This window comes from Neoarius graeffei, chromosome 6, assembly GCF_027579695.1.
Source record: "Neoarius graeffei isolate fNeoGra1 chromosome 6, fNeoGra1.pri, whole genome shotgun sequence".
NCBI classification, from domain to species: domain Eukaryota; kingdom Metazoa; phylum Chordata; class Actinopteri; order Siluriformes; family Ariidae; genus Neoarius; species Neoarius graeffei.
This window is the reverse complement of record NC_083574.1, coordinates 68,168,905-68,192,005: the sequence shown is the minus strand read 5'-3', so window position 1 is coordinate 68,192,005 and position 23,101 is coordinate 68,168,905. Positions and strand designations below refer to the sequence as shown.

General features: G+C 44.6%; 1 protein-coding gene across 1 annotated transcript in view; it reads right to left on the bottom strand.

Annotated features, from left to right (window-relative positions):
- The window catches only part of LOC132888311 (reelin-like), a 1,389,809-nt gene that overhangs the window by 764,959 nt on the left and 601,749 nt on the right, over positions 1–23,101 (bottom strand). The window contains 2 exon segments of the mRNA XM_060924376.1: positions 12,155–12,391; positions 12,635–12,796. Of these exon segments, the coding sequence (XP_060780359.1) occupies positions 12,155–12,391; positions 12,635–12,796 (399 nt within the window).

Here is a 23,101-nt window from a genome sequence, read left to right as displayed (position 1 = left end):
TTTGAGATTCCTGTTAACTCTTTCAGTCAGGTTGGTTTGTGGATGGTATGTTGTGGTAAGTTTGGGGGTGACTGAGCAGGTGTGACAGAGTTCCTTGAATAAGCTGGACACAAACTGCAGCCCTCCATCAGACAGGATATAATCGGGTACGCCCCAGCGGGTAAGTATTTCATTACGGATGATGCGAGCTACCACGGCAGAGGATGCTGTATGGAGGGGAAATAACTCGACCCAGCGGGTGTAATAATCGATGAGGACAAGTAGATATTCATGTCTGTCTGAACTGCGGAGTAGAGGTCCCATGAGGTCAGCTCCAAGCATCTCATTGGGATAGCTCACAGTGGTTTGTTGGAGTTTCCCACAGGGCTTCTGGTTGTCTCCTTTGCGTGTCTGGCAAACTGTACAGGCACGAACATAGCTCCGCACTTCGTCCCACATCTTAGGCCAGAAAGCCACGTTGTGAATGCGTTTGTAGGTCTTGAACATACCTTGGTGTCCACACCAGGGGGAGTCATGGTATGCTACCAGAAGTGGAGGTATTAGTGTCTTTGGTATCCACACACGAAAGTGATGCTTCTTGTCATTGTCATCCAGCTTGATCATTCTGTAAAGCAGGTCATCAACCACGGCGTAGTTGTCTCCGACGTCTTCACAGCCTTCAGCCAGATCTTTCATGACTTTCTCTATCTGGGGGTCTTTGTGCTGTTCCTCCCATAAGGTCATGGTGGAGAAGGGAAAATCTTGTGGTTCCTTTTGGCTCACAGCCAACATGCACAAAGGCCCCACAGGACATCGAGAAAGGGCGTCTGGTGCTACATTGAGTTTCCCTTTGCGGTATTCAATGATAAAGTTGAACTTCTGAAGGCAAAGGGCCCAACGGAGGAGACGACTGGAGGTCTTGGTGCTGCTGAATACCCACTGCAAGGAGGCATGGTCAGTCACTACTGTGAACAGTTTGGGTTCCAGGTAGTGCTGCCATTTTTCCAGCGCCCAGACGACCACGAGACATTCCTTCTCCGTTGCGGAGTAGTTCCTTTCAGCCTTGTTTAAGCTTCTGCTTGCGAAAGCAATGACCTCTTCATGGCCGATCCCCTTCTTTTGTGCCAAGATGGCACCAAGCCCCAAGTCACTGGCGTCTGTGTAGACAAAGAAAGGAAGTTCTAGGTCAGGATGACCAAGGACAGGAGGAGATGTAAGGTGGTCTTTTAAGGTTTGAAAAGCTTTCTCACACTTCTCATTCCACTGGAAGACATGACCTTTCCTCTTGAGAGCGTTGAGTGGTTCTGCGATTTGAGAAAATCCAGGTACAAACCGGTGGTACCATCCTGCAAGGCCAAGGAATCTCTGCACCTCCTTGATTGTTGTTGGAGCCGGGTAAGCCTTGATGGCCTCCACCTTCATGGGGTCTGCAGTGGTTCCTTGGATGGAGATGACATGGCCCAGGTACTTTATCTCCTTCATGCAGAACTTGGACTTTTTCAAGTTCAAGGTGAGTCTTGCTGCTTGAAGCTTTTCCAGAACGGCATGAAGGTCTTGGAAATGACGTTGGATGGACGGTGAGTAGATCACAATATCATCTAGGTACACTAGACACACTTTTCCTTTCAGTTCAGCCAACACCAGATCCATTAAGCGTTGGAAACTGGCTGGGGCATTTTTGAGTCCAAAAGGCATGACTGAACTGGAAAGTGCCCATGTGGGTCACAAAAGCTGCCTTGGCCACACTTGCGGCGTCCATGGTGACCTGCCAATAGCCACTGTTTAGGTCTAGAGTGGAGAAGACCGTGGAGCCGGCAAGTGACTCTAGAAGTTCGTTGATGTTGGGCAGTGGGTATGCGTTGGTTTCTGTGACTGCATTTAACTTCCTGTAATCAACACAGAACCTGAGTGTTCCACATTTCTTTGGGACAAGGATGACGGGTGAGGTCCACCCAGAGTAGGATGGTTCGATCACACCTTGATCAAGCATGTCCTTCAGATGCTGCTCCACAACTTGACGTTCTTGCGCAGACATCCTGTAGGGTTTTTGCTTGCTCGGCACTTCACTGGTGGTATGGATGTGGTGCTTTAACACGTCAGTCCTTCCTGGCTTCAAAGAACATAGGTCTGGTTTGGACACCAGAAGTTGTCTAAGACCAGCCTTCTCCCACTCTTTCACCTCAGCATTTTCTACTGCAAGATCGATGTAGTCTTGAGCGGTGAGTGCCACAGGCTGTGGGGCCAAGCAAGGAGGGGGTATGCAAGACATAAGAGTAGCCCTGAGTGGTGCAGTGTAAAGGGTGGTTTGTTCATCATTCTGCTGGAACAGATATCTCTCTGGTCTCCCCTTGAAACTGTACTGACAGTCAGCTGCATGGATTTGCAGACCGCTGTGATACAAGTAATCGAGGCCAAGAACTGCTTTGTAGGCCAAAGCTTTTGGGGACAGGACTGCCACCTCATACGTGCATGAAACCTCACCCAAGTTGATGGTTACTTCAGCCTTTCCAAGGGGTGTCTCAGTCTCTCCATTAGCAAGGAAGAGAGGTCCGCTTGTCCAAGGCTCCAGGTCTTCCTTGGGCCTTTTGAAAGCTTTCCAGACCTGTTCGTGGAGTGTGTAGCTTGCCCCAGTATCAATGATAGCCCTGCCATTCCAAGGGCCGATGTTGACTGTGACTACCAGCTGCCGGGGAATATTGAAGGTGCTTCCCGGTGTTGTGGGAGACATACCTTTGATCTGGTTCTTAGAACTCTTTGTAGTGGTAAGGTTGATGTTGCCATTGCCCTGCTGTGCTGGCTTAGATGGTTGAGACATGTTCTTGGGATGGTGTTGTGTGGACTGACGGCCTCCAGGAGATGGTTGGTATTGAGGGCAAGAACCAGGTGGATGTTGACCTTTACAGCGCCAGCATGTAATAGAAGATGTGTCCAAGTCTGTAGATTTGGGAGTGTTTTTCGCCCTCTGTGCACTTTTGTCATGCGTACCATGCTGTGTTTCATACAAGGACTGTTGTTCTAAGTCTTTTTCCAGCTGATGGCCAAGCTTCACCAACTCTTCAACATTCTGAGCCTGACCCCATAGGTAGGTAGCCAGTCATGGTTTGACATTTTTTAGAATGAGTTTCACTATCTCAGCCTCAGTGATGGTGGGTTTCCATTGTTTACAAAGGGCATGGTGAGAGAAGGCAAAATCACGAATGGACTCGTTTTCTTTCTGCCGTCGGTTTCGTACTCGGTCCGTGAGCTCCTCTTCGTAATCCTCAGACAGGAACGCTGACAAACTTTTTCTGGAACTGGGCCCAGGTAAGGACCTCAGTCATGGCAATCTCCCACCAATCTCTGGCTGTGCCGTGCAGGACAGTTCGAAAGGTAGCCAGGATCTCTGTGTCAAACAGAGGGTGAATGGCTAGAAAGTCACGGCACTTAGAGAGGTAAAGGACAGGGTCTGGATCGTCGCTTGCCTTGCCAAAGGTAGGAAATGACAGTTTTAGAACTTTTAGATGACCAGACTTTGTTCCAGTAGGTGGCGTGGTGGGCATGAAGCTGGAGTGGCTGGGCAGTGAAGCTGGAGTGGCTGTAGCTGTAGTATGTGGGGTTACTGATGGCCTCATGCCAGTAAGAGGAGATATGGTTGAGACGTGTTGCTCAATCTTTTTCTCTAACTCTGTTATCTTGTTGGTAAGTATGTTGTACTCTTTTGTTATGTGTGCTGGTAGATGTCCTAAAGATGTGTTTATTTGGTTGGTAATTCTAACACAGCTATCCATGTTCTGTGACAAGTGTCCACAGTCTGCTGCAACAGCCCTCCTCTGGGACAAGATCTCCTGCTGTACCTCGGCTTGTAACTGTTCGACCATGAAACGGATTTCTTCCAGTTGTGTAATACTTTGGTTTTTAACTTCTTCTGTGATAATGGTTTTAATGGCCTTCAGCAACTCATCCCATTTATTTTCTGTTTTCTGAGTACTAGCTGTGAGTGCTGCACTGAGTTTTGTGAATTCTGTTTTTGCCATTTCAGACACTACCTCCAACTTGGCCTCCAAGTGAAAGAGGCTCCTGGCCACTAGTTTAGTGACCTTACTGAGTTGAGCGTCCTGTTGTTCCAGTTTCTGAAATATCAGGGCCCAGTTGTCAGGAGTTTTTAGTGCTAATGCACCGAGCTTTCGTGCTGGTGTTGGGAGCTTTGTAGGCAAGTCACGCTGCACTGAGGTATCTGAAGACCATGATGGAGAAGGGTCCAAATCCATATCTAATGGAGAGGCAGCTGCGGCCTGAGTGTAGTCCGAACCAGTAGTCTGTAGTGCAGCTGTTAGCAGGTTGGAGGGTTCAGCAGACAATAAAGGGGGCACTGTAGACACAGTAGGCAGCTGGTCTGCAGTAGTAGTACCAAGAAGTCCAGGGCTAGTAAGAATGAAAGAGGTATCGCTATGAAAAGGAGGATGGAGGAACACCCGATGCTCAATTTGAGGTGTGCTTATGTCAGGTGGTGAGGTTTGTGTGTCAGGAGACGTGGAGACGTCTGTGTGGCTCTCCCGTTGACATTGCGGCTTTAGGTTGTGACATGGGTTGTATTATTGGTTATTAAATGATGTGAAAAATGATGTTTGAAATGTTTGTGTTTTTTGTGTGTCTGTATGTTTGTAACAAAATGTACCCCACTTGAAAAGTAACAAGTTACACAGTTATCAAAGAGACATGTAAACCAATAGGGAAATACTCAGGCAATTATTACACAAAGAAAATTCAGCAGTGTGATAAAAATTTAACACAGACCTGAGCACAGGTTCAAAACACCAATATCAGCACAATATAGCATACACACCACCATCAATACAGTGCTCAATTCAACAGTAGTTTTTTTTTTTAAGTGTCCCACAAGTCCAAAAAGTCCAAGGAGCAGTCACTAAGCAGTTCAAGTCCCTTGTTATTTACAGTTCATGTCCTGTTAATTCTAGTTCATGTCCCTGTTAATTACAGTTCATGTCCCTGTTCGGGTGCCAATTCTGTAACGGTGTTACCCAAGGTTCAAGTATACGTTTTTGTTCAGGTGCCAGGCAGGCCCAAAATCCTGCCAATTAAAAGTAACCACCACCAGCAATAATAAAAAACAATAACAAAAGTAGGTTTTAAACGTGCATATGTTTACTTTTTCACAAAAAAAAATAAATGGCATCAATACAACCCCATAATGTTCTTATGCTCCCAATACAGCGAAAGGGGCATGAATAATAATAAAAAAAAAAGTCGTGTAAACCCAGTGCTCATGTGTGTGTGGGTGTGTGTGTTTGTGGATGTTAGCGTGTGTGGAGGGAGAGAGAGTTTGTAGTTCCAGTAGCGCTTGGTAAACGAGCAGCAAGGGGCATGTGGATAAATGCTTCAACTCACAGTTCTGGAGCTGGCTGTGTAAACTGGACTGTCCTGGATCTGAAGCTTCAACAGTCCTTAGCCATCCGCTTCTCGCATCGGGCTTGAAGTAGCTATGTGCTCCTCTCACCTGTGGCTTGCGATGTTCCTCCGTCACGGAAATCTTGCTTGGGTCGGCTTGCAAATCTCCACCGCGGATTCCGTCGTCGGCAACAATGCACAAGTCTTCCACTTGGTTTAGCATCCACTCCAGAATCGCACCTTCACGCTTGCTCGTACAGGAACCAAACGGAGCTCTGCTGCGCTACACTTCCTCTCCCCTACTACGGATGCAACATAGTGACATTTAAAGGAAGCGCTTCATCAATCAGGCGTGACCACTCCCCCAATCAGCGTTCACAGGTGTTGAGTGTTATGTTAATGAGGTGAGTGCTGTGTAGTTTTAGTGTGCTTTTAAAGTGACAGTCACAGGGGAAAACGTTACGTCTCTGGGGCAGAATGTATTTCGCCACACAGTCAGCAGCAACTGCAACACATTATGAAAGTCTTTGGAAATTTCTATGAGGTAGGAAAGCCATGAGAAGTAAAGCCATTTCTTTGCCCACCTTCACTCCCCCACAAAGGAGGATTTTTTTTGGTCTTTTCTTTTCTTTCCATTAAAATAATAACCGGTATGGACATGTATAATTTGCATTACTCATAAGAATAAACACAATAATAACAAAAAGGAAAAAAACAAAAAAAAATGCATAATGCCTCAAACATCTTTTAGGAAGTTTAGTCTGATTTACAATTTACTGTTGCTTGTTTTAGCTTATTGGTTACCTACCTACCTCTGTATTTAACTCAATGTTCCCAATGTTCAGCTTTGAATAAAAATTCTATTGACTTGATATGAAAAGATTCAGTTGTTAATTTACATTGCCTGCTGAGGTTTTAATAAATTATTTACCAAATGATTTAAAAGGAGCCTACCATGACTATGAAGTTACACTTCAAATTTGTCATCTGTATTTCACCCTAAATGGAGAATGTGGTAGGTATGTCAGCCAGGAGACTGACTAAATATGACACATGACATCCACACTGTGCATGTTTTACAGTAAAATACCAGTGTATTATGTTTTTTACAACAATAAAAAGGGTACACAGTGTGTACTACACACTTTATCAGCACAAAATACTGTATGTCTGGTAAATGAACAAGGTCCACAGACCTACGTTGTGTGCAAACCCTCCTAAAAGCAAACCAGTTTCCCACCGACAGACCGACCGATGGGTCGACATGCGACTAAAAATTTCACCATCCCCCCTGGTTTGATTTTACAACTCGACCACTGCCTGTGTAGTGTACCAGAAGGCAGTGCAGTCTAACAGCAAGGCAATCAACTGTGACATGTGTGGAGGGTGGGTCACCATCAAATGTTGTGGTATGCCAACAGCTCAATATCATCTTATGGAAATTGGCAACCCCTTTCCATTCATTTGCACAAAATGTACCTTTGACCTACTACCTGGCTCAGAAAGTGGGACAGAAATTGGAGACGAAGGTCAGGAACCAGACCATGTTACACTTCCATCAAATGTGGATGATTCTCACTTTGCGTGTTTTGACAGCAAGATCCTACTGTACACTTCCTACACTTGTACGTAGTGTATTGCCCAACTGTCTGAACTCAAGTTAACAGCTTCATAGACAAAAGCAGCTGTTATTGCTGTGACTGAAACATGGTTGGATTCCTCGGTGACTGACTCAGAGGTTGAAATATTTGGTTATTTGGCTGTAAGAAAAGACAGAAACAGAGAAGGAAGTGGAGTCTGTCTTTATATAAAGAATACACTTGCTTTTAATCCTCGTCCAGATCTTGCCCATGAGGAACTTGAGTCGCTATGGGTTGAGTTACTCTTTCCAAAGTCAAAACCAATCCTGACTGGTGTGTCTTATAGGCCTCTGAATAAAATGAACTTTTATGAACTTCTTGATGATTCCGTTACACAGTGCAACAGATTTATGGATCTAGAGACTGTGATCCTTGGTGATTTTAACACCAATGTATTGCAAAAAGGTGACAAAGGTTTGATGAAGGGATTTACAAACGTTTTCAGGACATTTGACGTGTTTCAATTAATCACCAAAACCACCAGGGTGACTGGTAATAGTGAATCGTGTGTTGACCTTATTCTGGCTTCGGATAGGGAAAGGATAGTTCAGTCTGGCATCATCAGTATAGGTATAAGTGACCATTATATAACTTTCTGTACATGCATGGTTTCTAAAGGGATTTTTGGAAAACATAATACTGTAAAAATAAGATCTCTGAGGAACTACAACACTGAAACTTTTCAAGCAAAATTCTGTGAGGTTGATTTGGTCAGAAGCAATTGAGAGTGATACTGATCATGCTTGCTGCTGCTTTAAATCTCTCTTTTTTTTTTTTTTTTGCCAGAGTTGTAAATGAAGTTGCTCTAGTTAAAGAAGTGAGAATTAAACAGAGAACTGAACCATGGATGACTTCAGATATTTTAGATTATATCAGGGCTAGGGATGAGACTCTAAGTTTAGGAAGCATAAAAACCAAAATGATTACAATACTTTTTGTATACTTAGAAATAAAATCCAAAATCAAGTGAAGATGCCCTAAAAGAATTTCTATGCAGTTAAAGGAGAAGATCACAAAAATAACCCACAAATACTATGGAATACTCTTAAAAGTCTGGGCATTTGGGAAAAAAGGAGAATCCAGTCCTGTAACACTGAATATTGGGGATGATTTGTGTTTTGATAGTGCAAAGTTTGCAGACAAATTCAACAAGTTTTTCACTACTGTAGCATCTAATTTGGTTAAAAAATTACCTGAGATTCCATGCAAACATGGGGTTCAAGGAATCAATTCAAGATTTCTATGTGTCTAAAGGTGTAGTGCAGGATGGCTTCTCATTTTCACCAGTGGAGCAGGATATTGTTTTAAATATCCTTTCAGGTATCAGTACAGATAAAGCGACAGGTCTAGATGAGTTGCCTGCTCAATTTTTAAAGGATGGATCTTCCCAGATTGTCAAGCCACTGACTCATGTCATCAACTTACATATCTATTCATCCCGGTGAAATTCCTCTAGAGCTTAAAGGTCATAGGCAAGGGTCAGAGGTGGAATGTAGAATATCAACTTTATTTTCTAGAAGAATGACCCAAAAAGCGAATTCAATCTTCCTGGTATCTAATTTGCACCCTAAAATTGAATAAAACGGTTAAAATATACTGGTTTGCACAAGTTCCAAAGGTTTGTTTACATCTCACTTACGCGCACTTTTACCGCCAGGGGACAGTCATCATGATGTCATTCAAGGCAAACAGACTGGAAGTAGCTCTGTGTTTACTTGCGAACCGAGCACACGTGTACGGACTTTGGTCGTGAGAGGTTGTGTAAAATGTCTGATAACGATTTTGAAGTAGGAAGTCTCCAAATTGAATATTGAGAGGTGAAACCATACATGTATGAATCTATGGCCGTTGCGAAGCAATTGGTGAATGTGGTTCACTGGTTTGACTGTGTGACCTCGGAATCGGACAGCAACTCGGCCGACTCTGATCGCGGTGACCCTGGACCTCAACAAGACTCACGCCCAAATGATTTATCCTGGCAATTATGATAAATTCTTACTTTCATCGTAATACTAAATAAGAGCCCTTTTGAAGAATAATTAAACCACACGGGCACACACCTAATCCCTATAATATAACGTGGATTCGTTTATATTACTAATATATTGCTAATAGTAATACAAGCATTATACTATTTATAGCCTACTCTAAGTGAGTAGTATTCCTTTTGTTTCATTTCCACAATGATTGTACAGGATCCCTCAGGATTCTTGACTTGTCAATTGCAAGCAAAGGTAAAAATGTTTACCTCCAATCTTCTTTTTGCTTGAGCATTGCTGATCCGTTTTTTCTTTGACTGCTTGATTTTGTGTTCGAATTTTGTCGGAACAGCATCAGGTTTGAGCCTCCTCTGTCTGACACTGACACCTAAACTCTCCAACAGATGGGGATTCTTCAAAAAGTGATCGTAGCACAGAGTGGCGTATTTACTCAGCTGCCAACCCTCTCACTTCACGCGCACAATCCACTCTCTTTGCCTCCTCTCCTCTCTCGTAAAAAGATAAAAACTTCTTCCTGAACTGGTCCTGTTGGTACAGTTCACTGCACAACAATAAGGCATGGTTTTTCTTTGGAAATTCCCGAACGCACGTCTGCACTCAAGCCGAACGGCAATGCAAATAAACTGAAGTGGACTCAACTCAAGCGATTTGTTTGCCATGAATGACGTCACACGCTGAGTGGTCACGAAAATCGCCGAGCAGAAATTCGCTGTGATCCGCGCTAACTTATTTGAATTATTACTTATTAACAATACTTCTTGGGACCAGAAGAAAATTACAGAGGGTTTTTTAACATATAAAGTTTCAAATGTGCATAAATTGAAAACCTTTGCCTATGACCTTTAAAATGGCAAGGGTTGTTGTACTCCTACACAAAAAGAATAGTAAAACTGAGGTAGGCAACTATAGACCAGTCTCCATCCTCTCTGTGGTGTTGAAGATTCTTGAGAGAGTCATTTATAATCAGTTACATGAGTATGTCCAACAAAAGAATTTATATGAATATCAATTTGGTTTTAGACGGTCTTTCTCTACTGATACCTGTCTCATCCACTTGACCAATTATATTAGAAAGCAGATGGACTCAGGAAATTACACTGAAATGGTCTTATTGGATTTGCAAAAGGCCTTCGACACTGTCGATCATGAGATCTTACTGATGAAACTGCAAGCTATTGGTCTGCATCCATTAAATGGTTTCAGTCATACTTGACAGGCTGATCCCAAATAGTCAATGTCAGTGGTGTTCATTCTACTCCTAGAGATATTGTCTGTGGGGTTCTGCAGGGTTGGATTTTGGGGCTCCTGCTTTTCTTGACCTATGTTAATCACTTAGCTTTTGTTGTATGCCAACGATTCAGCTTTATTAGTTTTGGGCTGATCAGTGGAGTACATTGAAAATCAATTGAGTAGGGAGTTGGAAAAGATTAATGAATGGTTGGTTCTCAAACTTTCACTACATCTTGGCAAAACTGAATTTATTTTGTTTGGCGCCAAGCGAAAAATTAGTAAAAGGTCTCTACTAAACATTGCATGTAATAGAGCTGAAATAGTGGCCAAAGACTATGTCAACTACTTGGGGTGTGCCCTGAACCAAATTCTTAATGGAGAAAATACAGGCAAGAAAATCGTGCAGATTGCAAAGTCTCACCTAAAATTCCTCTATAGACAAGCACGCTTTCTCAGTCAAAGTGCACAGCGCACTTTAGCTACAGCTTTAGTGCAGTGCCACTTTGACTATGCCTCCTGCTCCTGCTTTTTTGGCTTGGCCAGGAAATCAAAACAGCCATCAAATTTGTCAAAATAAGCTAATATGCTTCATACTTGGCTTGGATCCACAAGCACACCTCTCTGTATCTGACTTTAGAAAAATAAAGTCCTGAATGGCCTTTTACCTTCATACTTCCAGCATGACATAACTAGAGTGACAGATATCCATACTCCTTACACTAGGTTTAGTCAATACTCTCTGGCAATACCCAAGTCTGGCAGCCATGGTCAAAAAACTTTTGTGTTCAATGCCATCAAGTCATGGAATGATCTGCCAAACAGCATTCAGTCAATCCAGTCTCTCTTTAGTTTTAAGCACAAAGTAAATAGGCATATATTTAACTGCCTTCAGACAGTGGAGAATGGGCAGTTTTAAATTATTCTGGTCGGTTTAATTTAACTGGTCTGCAGTTAGCCTTCTGCATGTTCTGTGATAGGGTTCTTGATGTGATCCTTCTGTGGTGCTCAACTACATTATGCTATTCTTGGGTGCATTATAGTACTATTATATCTTCCCTTTTATATCCATGTTTAGCCAGCAATTTAGTTTTTTTTGTGCCTTTGGAAGTTTTATTATTATTATTATTATTATTATTATTATTATTATTATTATTATTCTCAGTGCAATTTATACAAATTTAGTATTGATAATACACTTAATTCCAGTATTAAACAGTCAATATAGCACCATTCTGAAACTTTTCTTTGGACCACAATGGAAATAAGTGCTTTACACTTTGTTGTGCTATGCTTGGTTTAGTTTCATGTATTTAGTTCAATTGGACATTAGTATATTGTCCTACTTTTGCATGCAATTTTACCTTAATCTATCTATCTATCTATCTATCTATCTATCTATCTATCTATCTATCTATCTATCTATCTATCTATCTATCTATCATAGATGATGTGATCCCCAAATTCTTTGCAATTTTACATTGAGGAACATTATTCTTGAATTGTTGCACTGTTTGCCCATGCAGTCTTTCACAGACCAGTGAACCCCTCCCCATCTTTACTTCTGAGAGACTCAGCCTCTCTGGGATGCTTTTTTTATACCCAGTCATGTTACTGTCCTGTTGCCAATTAACCAAATTAGTTTTTTTTAGCTTTGCATAACTTTTCCAGTCATGCCCCTGTCCCAACTTTTTTTGAAACATGTTGCTGACATCGAATTCAAAATTAACATATATTTTTAAAAAATAATAAAATTTCTCAGTTTCAACATTAGACATGTTGTATTTGTACTATTTTCAATGAAATATAGGGTTTCCATGATTTGCAAATGATCACATTCTGTTTTTATTTACAGTTTACACAGTGTCCCAACTTTTTTGGAAGTGTGTGTATGTGTGTGTGTGTGTGTGTGTGTGTGTGTACCTGAGAGTCCAGTCATGCTGGCAGTAGGGCTGCACACGTCCCAGGTAGAAGCCTAGACTTTGTGTGACATCCAACACATTGCTAAAGTCCAGACTGATGGTGTTAAAGAGCACAGATGTCATGCTGATCTCGTCCAGTGCCCAAACATCCTTTCCGCTGCCTGAATGATGTGGCTGCCACCAGCGGAACTGTACTCCAAACTTCTGTGCACCAGGCGGGAGCTCTACTGACACAATCCTAACAGAGATAGGGTGCTATACAGTGGTACGGTTTCATTGCAGTTTCTCTGCAGCTAGTAATCAATTTTACAGAAAATGATGGTGTAGACCGACAACACTAAAAATTAATTTTATCACAGTCATGGAAATTACACAGAAAACATGCAGTCATAAATATACTTGCGCCACTGACATTAGGATTTGTAGTCCGAAGTAAAAGATAAAATAAAATATTGTAGTAGATCTGTAAGAATGTGCTTACCTGGGCTCATGGAAACCTTGGTAAAAGTAATGCTCTAGCAGGTTCCAGGTGATGCCATTATCAGTTGAGTAATGGAGCAGCAATCCCTCCCCAGGCTGATCTGGGGCAGGACAGGAACTAAGGGTACTACGGCTGCCCAACCTCAGAGTGAACTGCAGGTACCTATAATAAAGAAGAGATTCTAAGGAAGGAAGAAAGTATCTGATTCATAATTTTGTATATCCCTGGGTTTTGCTTCTGTGAGAGTAATGACAAAGTTTGAGTGAAGGCTGTATTGGGAGAGAGATTGGTGGACAAAGGGAAGGGTTAATCATTGAATGGGTTTTCCCTGTGTGTTTCATGACATTGACTTGGAGCATGAGACACTGAAACAGGGAGTATTTATGTTGTGTTTTGATTTTATCTTTTTTTTTCCCCTAAACTGCCAGTGGTGAGCTGAGTTAAATAAAGAGCAAAAGGCTTTTTATGTGTACCCTGGTCTTCTGTGTTCTCCTTGTGACTGTGCAAACTATTAGAACTGTTATAAGTATTTCTGAACATTTTGAATCTGTTGCTTGTCCACAATATTTTATTATATTGCTCAATTAATAAACAACTATAATCAATCGCCAATCCGTATGCATTCATGGCTTTGTTGGTTCAACTAACTTCATTTCACTCTCCCTTCAAATTTACTCTCAGTGCTGATTATGAAGAAGATATGACTGGAGCAGTTCTCTAACTTGCTGGATAAGAACGTCAACCAGGGACAGGGGAAGATGTTTTACAGTGCCGGCACTGGAGTATTAAGCTGCATAAGTGTGGCTTGTGTACTAAACTTTAGACCGTAATGATTGCCAAATCATTTTTCTTTTAGCACAGTGTTTTTTTTTATTATGAAAGGCATGATACACAACAGACCATGCAGTGATATATTTTGCTATTACCATCACAAAGTGTATTATTTTCATATAACTACATGATCTGGAGTGTGTTATTTTGCTTATTGCTTTATGATTTGCCAGCAATTACAATGTTTCATTTATTAATGAATGACATGTCACACATTTTAATGGTCTTTAGTTATAAGATTTAATGCTGTGGAATATTTGTGAAACAAGTTAGTTCCTGCTGTCACTTACATTACAGCAGTCATTCCCTCACCAGCATCTCTCTCTATCTCTCTCCCCCTGTTCATTCTTCTAAGACCCTGTAAATGACCTTTTACTATAGAAAAAATAACTTATTAGAATGAGCACATTAATCTAAACCTATCCTTCATGTTATGGCTGGAACTAATGTCCAAGCCATATGGTCATAGAATATTATTATTATTATTATCATTATGCCAGAGTGTGCAGGCACTGATGGACACAGTTGCAGCGGAGAGTGGATGCATTGCAAACTGCTGAACTAATCCAAATCGGAAGCGAGAATCGGAATAAGGAACAAGCCAAAGGCTGGTTGATGTGCAAACAGGATATCAAAGGTGAACCACAGTCTCAGAGTCAGATAAGTAAATGTAGCTAGGGTCAAAACAACAAATTGCTCAGCATGATCAGGTACAGGGACACAGAACAATACTTCACAAAAAGCATGAGTGTAGCAGTCCTTAAATAGGGAGAGGTGATAAGGAACAGGTGTGCTCTCAACCAATCCTCAGGAGAGGGAGGATGCTGTGGTGCCTGGGTGTTGTAGTCCATGGTGGCCATGTTTGGAGGCTGCCACGAACTTGTGCAGTCACTGACAGAACACCCCCACCCCTGAGAGGCTCACTCTGTGAGTGTTATCCTTCCTGGAATGTCCTCACTTTCTACTAGGTGCAGGCTTCTCTGGGTGCTGATTGTGAAATTTCTGAGTTAATATCGGATCTAGAATGTCCTTGGCAGGTACCCCGCTGTGCTCCTCTGGATTATACACCTCCCAATCAACCTGATACTCCAGGTTCCCTTGTCTGTGGCAAGAGTTGAGTATCTTGTGCACTTAGTACACCGGTCTTCCTTCTAGTTCATTGGCTGGTGTGTTTTTGGCTCGGGGTCCAGGAATGGACAGTTTGAGACATGATACATGGAACATGTGTGCTGAATGGCAGTGTTCTGGTACTTCCAATCTGTATGAGATTTTGTTTACCCAGTGAAAGGCCTTGAAGGAACCGATGTACCTCGCACAGAGCTTCTTGCAGGCATTGGGATCATGTAGGTGCCTAATGGATACCCATACTCTGTCCCCTGGTGTGTATATGGGGGTTTCACCTCTGTGCCTATCTGAGTACTGCTTGTATTTGCTGGCCACATGCTCAAGATGTTGGTGAACACTCTCCCATTCCTGTTTGATTCTCTTAAACCTGGCATCGACTGCAAGAATGTGTGTGGGTGAGTCATCCCATGGTAACAATGGGGGTTGGTATCCTAGGATACACTGAAAAGGTGAGAGTTGTGTGGTTGAGTGCTTGAGGGAGTTCTGTGTGTATTCAGCCCATGGGAGAAACTGGGAACAGTCCTTGGTGTTCTTTAGGCAGAACACCCTCAGGAAGCATCCGATCTCCTAGTTGGCACATTCTACTTGGCTGTTTGACTAAGGATGATGTTCAGAAGTTAGACTTACAGATACTCCCAGTTTGTTCATGAAACTGGCCCACAACCTGGATGAGAATTGGGGTCCCCGATCACTCACTATATCCTTGGGGATCCTGTAGTAGCTGAAAAAATGGGTGAACATGAACTCTGCTGTTTCAAGGGCTGTGGGTAGACTGGACAAAGGGATGAGTCTTAAAGCTTTGGAGAATCTGTCTACCACAACCATGATGACTGTGTTGCCTTGGGATTTGGGTAGGTCAGTAATGAAGTCAATGGCTATGTGAGACCATGGTCTCTGGGATGTGGGTAATGGTATGTGTTTACCAGCTGGTGGACCTGGAGGTACCTTGGCTTGTGCACAGGCAGAACAGGAGGATATAAACTGGTTAACCCTCTGGGGGTCGAGAGCTTCGCCGGTGAAGCTCAGCACATTTAGAATAAGTAGTTCATGTATTTAGATTAATATCTTTGTGAGTTTTTAATCATACAAGCATGATAAACATATTGACAAAAACTTTATACTTTACACTTTCCTATGCACCCACTGCCAAACAATATTATATATTTTTTAAATTACCTAAATTAGATGAAACCTAAAATTTGTCACCTTACTCACTCACACCTGAGTTGGAGCACTGAGTGTCCACTTATGCAGTCACAAAAGACTATTCACATTATAACAGCATGAAAATTACTTTCATTCTTCCAGTTTTGATTGGTTTCCCTTTCACAGTTGGAACACCCACCGTAAACAGGATAAAATATGTCAGCCATAGTTTAGGCTGCCTGTTTGGAGGTAAAACTTGTTGTGAGATGGCATGCCAATTTGATGCTCAGGAAGTGCTTCAGATGTTTCAGGACAATGATGACAATTTCAGCAGTTCATTGAATCATGAGGACTGCAACACTGATGAGTGGTGTCATTTTGAACTTCAACTCAATCCAGCTGAAAATCAACTCAAGTCAGTGTAAATATTTCTTCTATTTCTTATGAGCATATTGGCTGATGTGTGTGTGGTGTAGTGCATAGTCTTTGCATGCTTCTTGAGTATATGAAAAGCACACCATCACTGAGTAAATAAAATGTGCACTGTCACTTGTTTGCTTTGTTTTCTTCTTTTTTTTGGCACTCTAATGATTTCGGTATGCTTTGATGTCAATTTCAACAAAACTAAGCAGCATTTTCAAAGTCATATGACTTTTTTGTATTCAGCACAAATTCAGCTACAATAATATATATGTAGTATGTACGTCATGATTGTACTTAAAAAAACAAAAAAACAATATAGCCGTTAGCAGTGAAAAAGGGCCCTTACACTTGAGGCCACCCTATCCTGATTTACAATATCAACTCAAAAGATATCCAAGGACAAATGCTGGAGTAAAGTTCCATGTGTTTTCAGTGACCATAAGCCCCTCAAAAAAAATGTGGGAAAATTTGAAAGTCCCACATTCCATTTATCATTGGGTGCCATAACATTCTCGTTTGAGGTATCCAATATTCTTTCGCAATTTATTGCAATTAATTGCAATGTATATTGCAATTTTGTTTGTACAGGGGCACTCCACACACCTACTAAATTTGACACAGATATGTGAAACTATATACAAGGCAGGAGTCTCAATGACATATGGGGGCACTATGGAGTCCCAAGGACATGCCTGGGGTCAAAGCCCCTATCGCTGAATAGCAGTGTGCATGACTGACATGTGCACGAAATTTCCTGAGCTTTCAAATATTTCCAAGGTGTCAAATCTGTATTTTTGAACTAGGGAGTACATGACACCAACCTAGAATGATTTACCATATCAACGCAAATAATATCATAGGACAAATGCATGTACAAAGTTCAATGAGTTTTTAGCCATGGTGAGCCCCTCAAAATAATATGGGAAATTTTAAATCCCACATTCAATCCAGCATGGCTGAGGTCTTGTTGGGTGGAGTCAAATACAGCCAAGTGAACTTTGTCCTGTATCACAAGTATCGATCACACAGGAAGAGTACATCAAAATGTAATATGTCTTTTGGCAATGGAGTCATTACTGTCCATATCCAAATGGTGGCGCTATACCAGAGGGTGTCTTTGGGCATGTGGATATCTTCAGAACCATGATATCCTATAACCTGTGACATTTGAGCTGTATCAGGCAATGCGTGGTGAATTTTAGATTCACTTCCTGTTTGCATGGCATAAGGTATAAATTTATTGGTTTGCCATTTCAACATCCCCTCCTAGAACTGCCACCTTATTGTGGTGGAGGGGTTTGTGTGCTTGAATGATCCTAGGAGCTATGTTGTCGGGGGCATTATGCCCCTGTTAGGGTTTCCCAAGGCAGACAGGTCCTAGGTGACAGGCCAGACCAAGAGCAGTTCACCAAAAACCCCTGTGGAGAAAAAATCCAGGACCATGACGTCGCCCGGTAGGACGCAGCCGGGGCCCCACCCTGGAGCCAGGCCCGGGGTTGGGGCTCGTATGCGAGCGCTTGGTGGCCAGGCCTTTGCCCATGGGGCCCGGCCGGGCTCAGCCTGAAGAGGTGACGTGGGCCCGACCTCCTGTGGGTTCACCACCCACAGAGGTAGCAGTAGGGGTTTGGTGCAGTGTGGATTGGGTGGCAGTCGAAGGCAGGGGCCTTGACGACCTGATCCCCGGACACAGCGGCTGGCTGTTGGGACATGGAATGTCACTTCGCTGGGGGGGGAAGAGCCTGAGCTTGTGCGGGAGGTTGAGAGGTACTGGCTAGAGATAGTCGGGCTCACCTCCACGCACAGCTTGTGCTCTGGAACCCAGCTCCTCGAGAGGGGCTGGACTTTCCACTTCTCTGGAGTCGCCCGTGGTGAGCGGCGGCGGGCTGGTGTGGGCTTGCTTATAGCTCCCCAGCTCAGCCGCCATGTGTTGGAGTTTACCCCAGTGAACGAGAGGGTCGCCTCTCTGCGCCTTCGGATTGGGGAGAGGGCTCTTGCTGTTGTTTGTGCCTACGGGCCAAATAGCAGTATAGAGTATCCGGCCTTCTTGGAGTCCCTGGGAGAGGTACTGAGGGGTGCTCAGACTGGGGACTCCATTGTGCTACTGGGGGACTTCAATGCTCACGTGGGCGACGACAGTGACACCTGGAGGGGCGTGGTTGGGAGGAACGGCCTCCCCGATCTGAACCCGAGTGGTGTTTTGTTATTGGACTTCTGTGCTAGTCACGGTTTGTCCATAACGAACACCATGTTCGAGCATAGGGGTGTCCATAAGTGCACGTGGCACCAGGACACCTTAGGTCGGAGGTCGATGATAGACTTTGTAGTCGTTTCATCTGATCTCCGGCCCTATGTCTTGGACACTCGGGTGAAGAGAGGGGCTGAGCTGTCAACTGATCACCACCTGGTGGTGAGTTGGATCTGCTGGCGGAGGAGGAAGCTGGACAGACCTGGCAGGCCCAAACGTATGGTGAGGGTCTGCTGGGAACGTCTGGCCGAGCACTCTGTTGGGGAGGTCTTTAACTCCCACCTCCGGGAGAGCTTTTCCCAGCTTCCAAGGGAGGCGGGGGACATTGAGTCTGAGTGGACCATGTTCTCTACCTCCATTGTGGACGCAGCTGTTCGTAGCTGTGGCCGCAAGGTCTCCGGTGCCTGTCGTGGCGGCAATCCCCGAACCCGGTGGTGGACACCGGAAGTAAGGGATGCCGTCAAGCTGAAGAAGGAGTCCTATCGGGCCATGTTGACCTCCGGGACTCCTGAGGCAGCCGAGGGGTACAGGCAGGCCAGGCGTGCTGCAGCTCGGGCAGTTGCGGAGGCAAAAACTCGGAACTGGGAGGAGTTCGGGGAGGACATGGAGAAGGACTATCGGTCGGCCTCGAAGAAATTCTGGCAAACCGTCCGGTGCCTCAGGAGGGGGAAGCAGTACTCTGCCAACACTGTTTACAGTGCGGGTGGGGAGCTGTTGACCTCGACTGGGGACATTGTCGGGCGGTGGAAGGAATACTTTGAGGATCTCCTCAATCCCACCATCATGTCTTCCACTGAGGAGACTGAGGCTGATGACTCAGAGGTGGACTTGTCCATTACCCAAGCCGAAGTCACTGAGGTGGTTTGCAAGCTCCTCGGTGGCAAGGCACCGGGGGTGGATGAGATCCGCACTGAGTATCTCAAGTCTCTGGATGTTGTGGGGCTGTCTTGGTTGACACGCCTCTGCAACATCACGTGGCGGTCGGGGACAGTGCCTCTAGAGTGGCAGACTGGGGTGGTGGTCCCTCTTTTTAAGAAAGGGGACCGGAGAGTGTGCTCCAATTATAGGGGAATCACACTTCTCAGCCTCCCAGGGAAAGTTTACTCCAGGGTACTGGAGAGGAGAATTCGACCAATAGTCGAACCTCGGATCCAGGAGGAACAATGCGGTTTTCGTCCTGGTCGCGGAACACTGGACCAGCTCTATACCCTTCATAGGGTGCTCGAGGGTTCATGGGAGTTTGCCCAACCAGTCCACATGTGCTTTGTGGATCTGGAGAAGGCATTCGACCGTGTCCCCTGTGGTATTCTGTGGGGGGGGTGCTTCGGGAGTATGGGGTTCGGGGCTCTTTGCTAAGGGCTGTCCAGTCCCTGTACGAATGGAGCAGGAGTCTGGTTTGCATTGCCGGCAGTAAGTCAGACCTGTTCCCAGTGCATGTTGGACTCCGGCAGGGCTGCCCTTTGTCACCGGTTCTGTTCATAATTTTTATGGACAGAATTTCTAGGCGCAGCCAGGGGCCGGAAGGAATCCTGTTTGGGAACCACAGGATTTCATCTCTGCTTTTTGCGGATGATGTTGTCCTGTTGGCTTCTTCAAACCAGGACCTTCAGCATGCACTGGGGCGGTTTGCAGTCGAGTGTGAAGCGGCTGGGATGAGAATCAGCACCTCCAAGTCCGAGGCCATGGTTCTCGACCGGAAAAGGGTGGCTTGCCCTCTCCAGGTTGGTGGAGAAGTCCTGCCTCAAGTGGAGGAGTTTAAGTATCTCGGGATCTTGTTCACGAGTGAGGGAAGGATGGAGCGTGAGATCGACAGGCGGATTGGTGCAGCCTCCGCAGTGATGCGGTCGCTTTACCCATCCGTCGTGGTGAAGAAGGAGCTGAGCCAAAAGGCGAAGCTCTCAATTTACCAGTCGATCTACGTTCCGACTCTCACCTATAGTCATGAGCTTTGGGTAATGACAGAAAGAACAAGATCGCGGATACAAGCGGCTGAAATGAGTTTCCTTCGCAGGGTGGCTGGGCGCTCCCTTAGAGATAGGGTGAGAAGCACAGTCACTCGGGAGGAGCTCGGAGTAGAGCCGCTGCTCCTCCACATCGAGAGGAACCAGCTGAGGTGGCTCGGACATCTTTTTCAGATGCCTCCTGGACGCCTCCCTGGGGAGGTGTTCCAGGCATGTCCCCCCGGGAGGAGGCCCCGGGGAAGACCCAGGACACGCTGGAGGGACTATGTCTCTCGGCTGGCCTGGGAACGCCTCGGTGTTCTTCCCGAGGAGCTGGCCGAGGTGTCTGGGGAAAGGGAAGTTTGGGCTTCCATGCTTAGACTGCTGCCTCCGCGACCCGGTCCCGGATAAGCGGAAGAAGACGAGACGAGACATTTCAACATCTTGCAACATATCGCAAATGCCTTTGCAATTTAACATCAGCAACATACTGACATGATATATACCATAATATGGATCCAACAAATTGCCTGGGAGGAGTTTGTTAAAATGTAAGGTGTCAAAACACACAAAACCAAAAATATCTCAAGTCCTGTTGAGTATAGCTGATGCAATGTATAGGCAATTTTGTTCATCTAGGGGCACTGCACACAGGTACCAAATTTGACACAGATAGGTGAAACTATATACCAGGCAGTAGTCTCAATGACATATGGGGGCACTATGGAGTTCCCCGGACACACCTGGGGTCAAGACCCTATGGCTGAGTAGCAGAGCACATGACTGATGTGTGGACCAAATTTCCTGAGTTTTTGAATATATGCAAGGTGTCAGAGCTGTATTTTTGAACTAGGCGGCGCTATGGAGTTAACGAAGCCCACCCAGAATGATTTACCATATAAATTCAAATTATATCATAGGACAAATGTATGTGCAAATTTCCATGAGTTTTTAGCCATGGTAAGCCCCGCAAAATAATACGGGAGATATTAAAAATCCCACATTCTATCCAGCATGGCTGACTTCCTGTTGGGCAGAGTCAAATACAACCAAGTGATCGGACTGTATCACAAGAGTACTGATCACATAGGAAGAGGATATCAAAATGTAACACATGTTTTGGCAATGGAGTCATTCCTGTCCATGTCCAAAAGGTGGCACTATACAAGAGGGTGTCTTTTGGCATGTGGATATCTTCAGAACAATGATAACCTATAACCTGTGAAGTTTGAGTGGTATCAAGTAATGCATGGTGAATTTATGACTCACTTCCAGGTTGCGCAGCATAACATATAAATTTATTGGTTTGCCATTTCAGTATCTTGTGAAATATCGCAAATCCCTTTGCAATTTAACATCAGCAACATTTTGACATGGCGTCTACCAAATATGACATTTCTCCAACAAACTGCCTAGGAGGAGTTCATTAAAACATAACACGTGTCAAAATGCACAAAACCAGAAATCTCATTTCCTGTTGAGTATGGCTAATGCAATATATGAGGCAATTTTGTTCATCTAGGGGCACTCCACACAGGTACCAAATTTGACACGGAAAGGTGAAACTATATACTGGGCAGGAGTCTCAATGACATATGGGGGCACTATGGAGTCCCCGGACACCCCTGGGGTCAAGCTCCTATAGCTAAGTAGTGGCGCAGATGACTCACATGTTTACCAAATTTCATGAGTTTTCGAATATTTGCAAGGTGTCAAAGCAGTATTTTTGAACTAGGGGGCACTACAGAGTTAATGAAGCCCACCTAGACTGATTCCGGAGACCGGAAGCTTTCTTTTTCTCTCCTCCTGTGTAAAGTCCACAAGCGGAGGCCATCTGATTTGCTTTAATATCAACAGATCTTCATTTAAGGTACGTGAATCTTTTCATCATGGCACACCTTCAGCCTGTTCAGTGTGCTGAGTGCAGGATGTTTAGTCATTCTTCCTCCGTCACTAGCGATAGCTCTATTAGCTTTACTTGTGATAAGTGCAGATTAGTTAGCTCTCTGACGGAGAAGATTTCAGTGCTAGAAGCGTGTGTCCAGGCTTTAGAGCAGGTTAGTGAGCGTGAGAACAGTGTAGTTTCTGTTAGGGAAAGTCTGGATGCCCTAGGTGGAGTTAGCAATCCCCCAACTCCGGCATTAGAGCCCTTACAGCGGGGCGAATGGGTGACGGCTCGGCGGCATAAGCGTAGAGCCAAAGCTACCGCTGAGGCTCGCCCACAGGAGCACCACTCCTCTCTGCATCACGTGTCGAACAGGTTTGCTCTCCTTAGTGATGCACCCACTGAGAAACCTGAAAGAGCTCTGGTTATAGGGGACTCTATCATACGGCACGTGAAATTAGCTCAGCCTTTAGGGGCACCAGCAGCTTTAGTCAGGTGTATACCGGGAGCCAGGGCGCCGGACATAGCAGGTAATCTTAGGGTCCTAGGCAAGCACAGGTTCTCAAAGATAGTTATCCATGCAGGAGCTAATGATATACACCTTCGTCAGTCTGAGGTTACTAAGAGTAACTTTGTAGAGGTGTTTAAATTAGCGAAGGCGATGTCCGATGCTGTAGTATGCTCTGGCCCCATCCCAATGCGGCGTGGCGATGTAGCTTACAGCAGGTTATGGTCGCTGAACTGCTGGCTGTCCAGGTGGTGCTCTGAAAACAGTGTGGGCTTTATAGATAATTGGGCTAATTTTGAGGGCACTGCTGGCCTGTTAGGGCGGGACGGTATCCATCCCACTCGGGAAGGTGCTGCTCTCATTT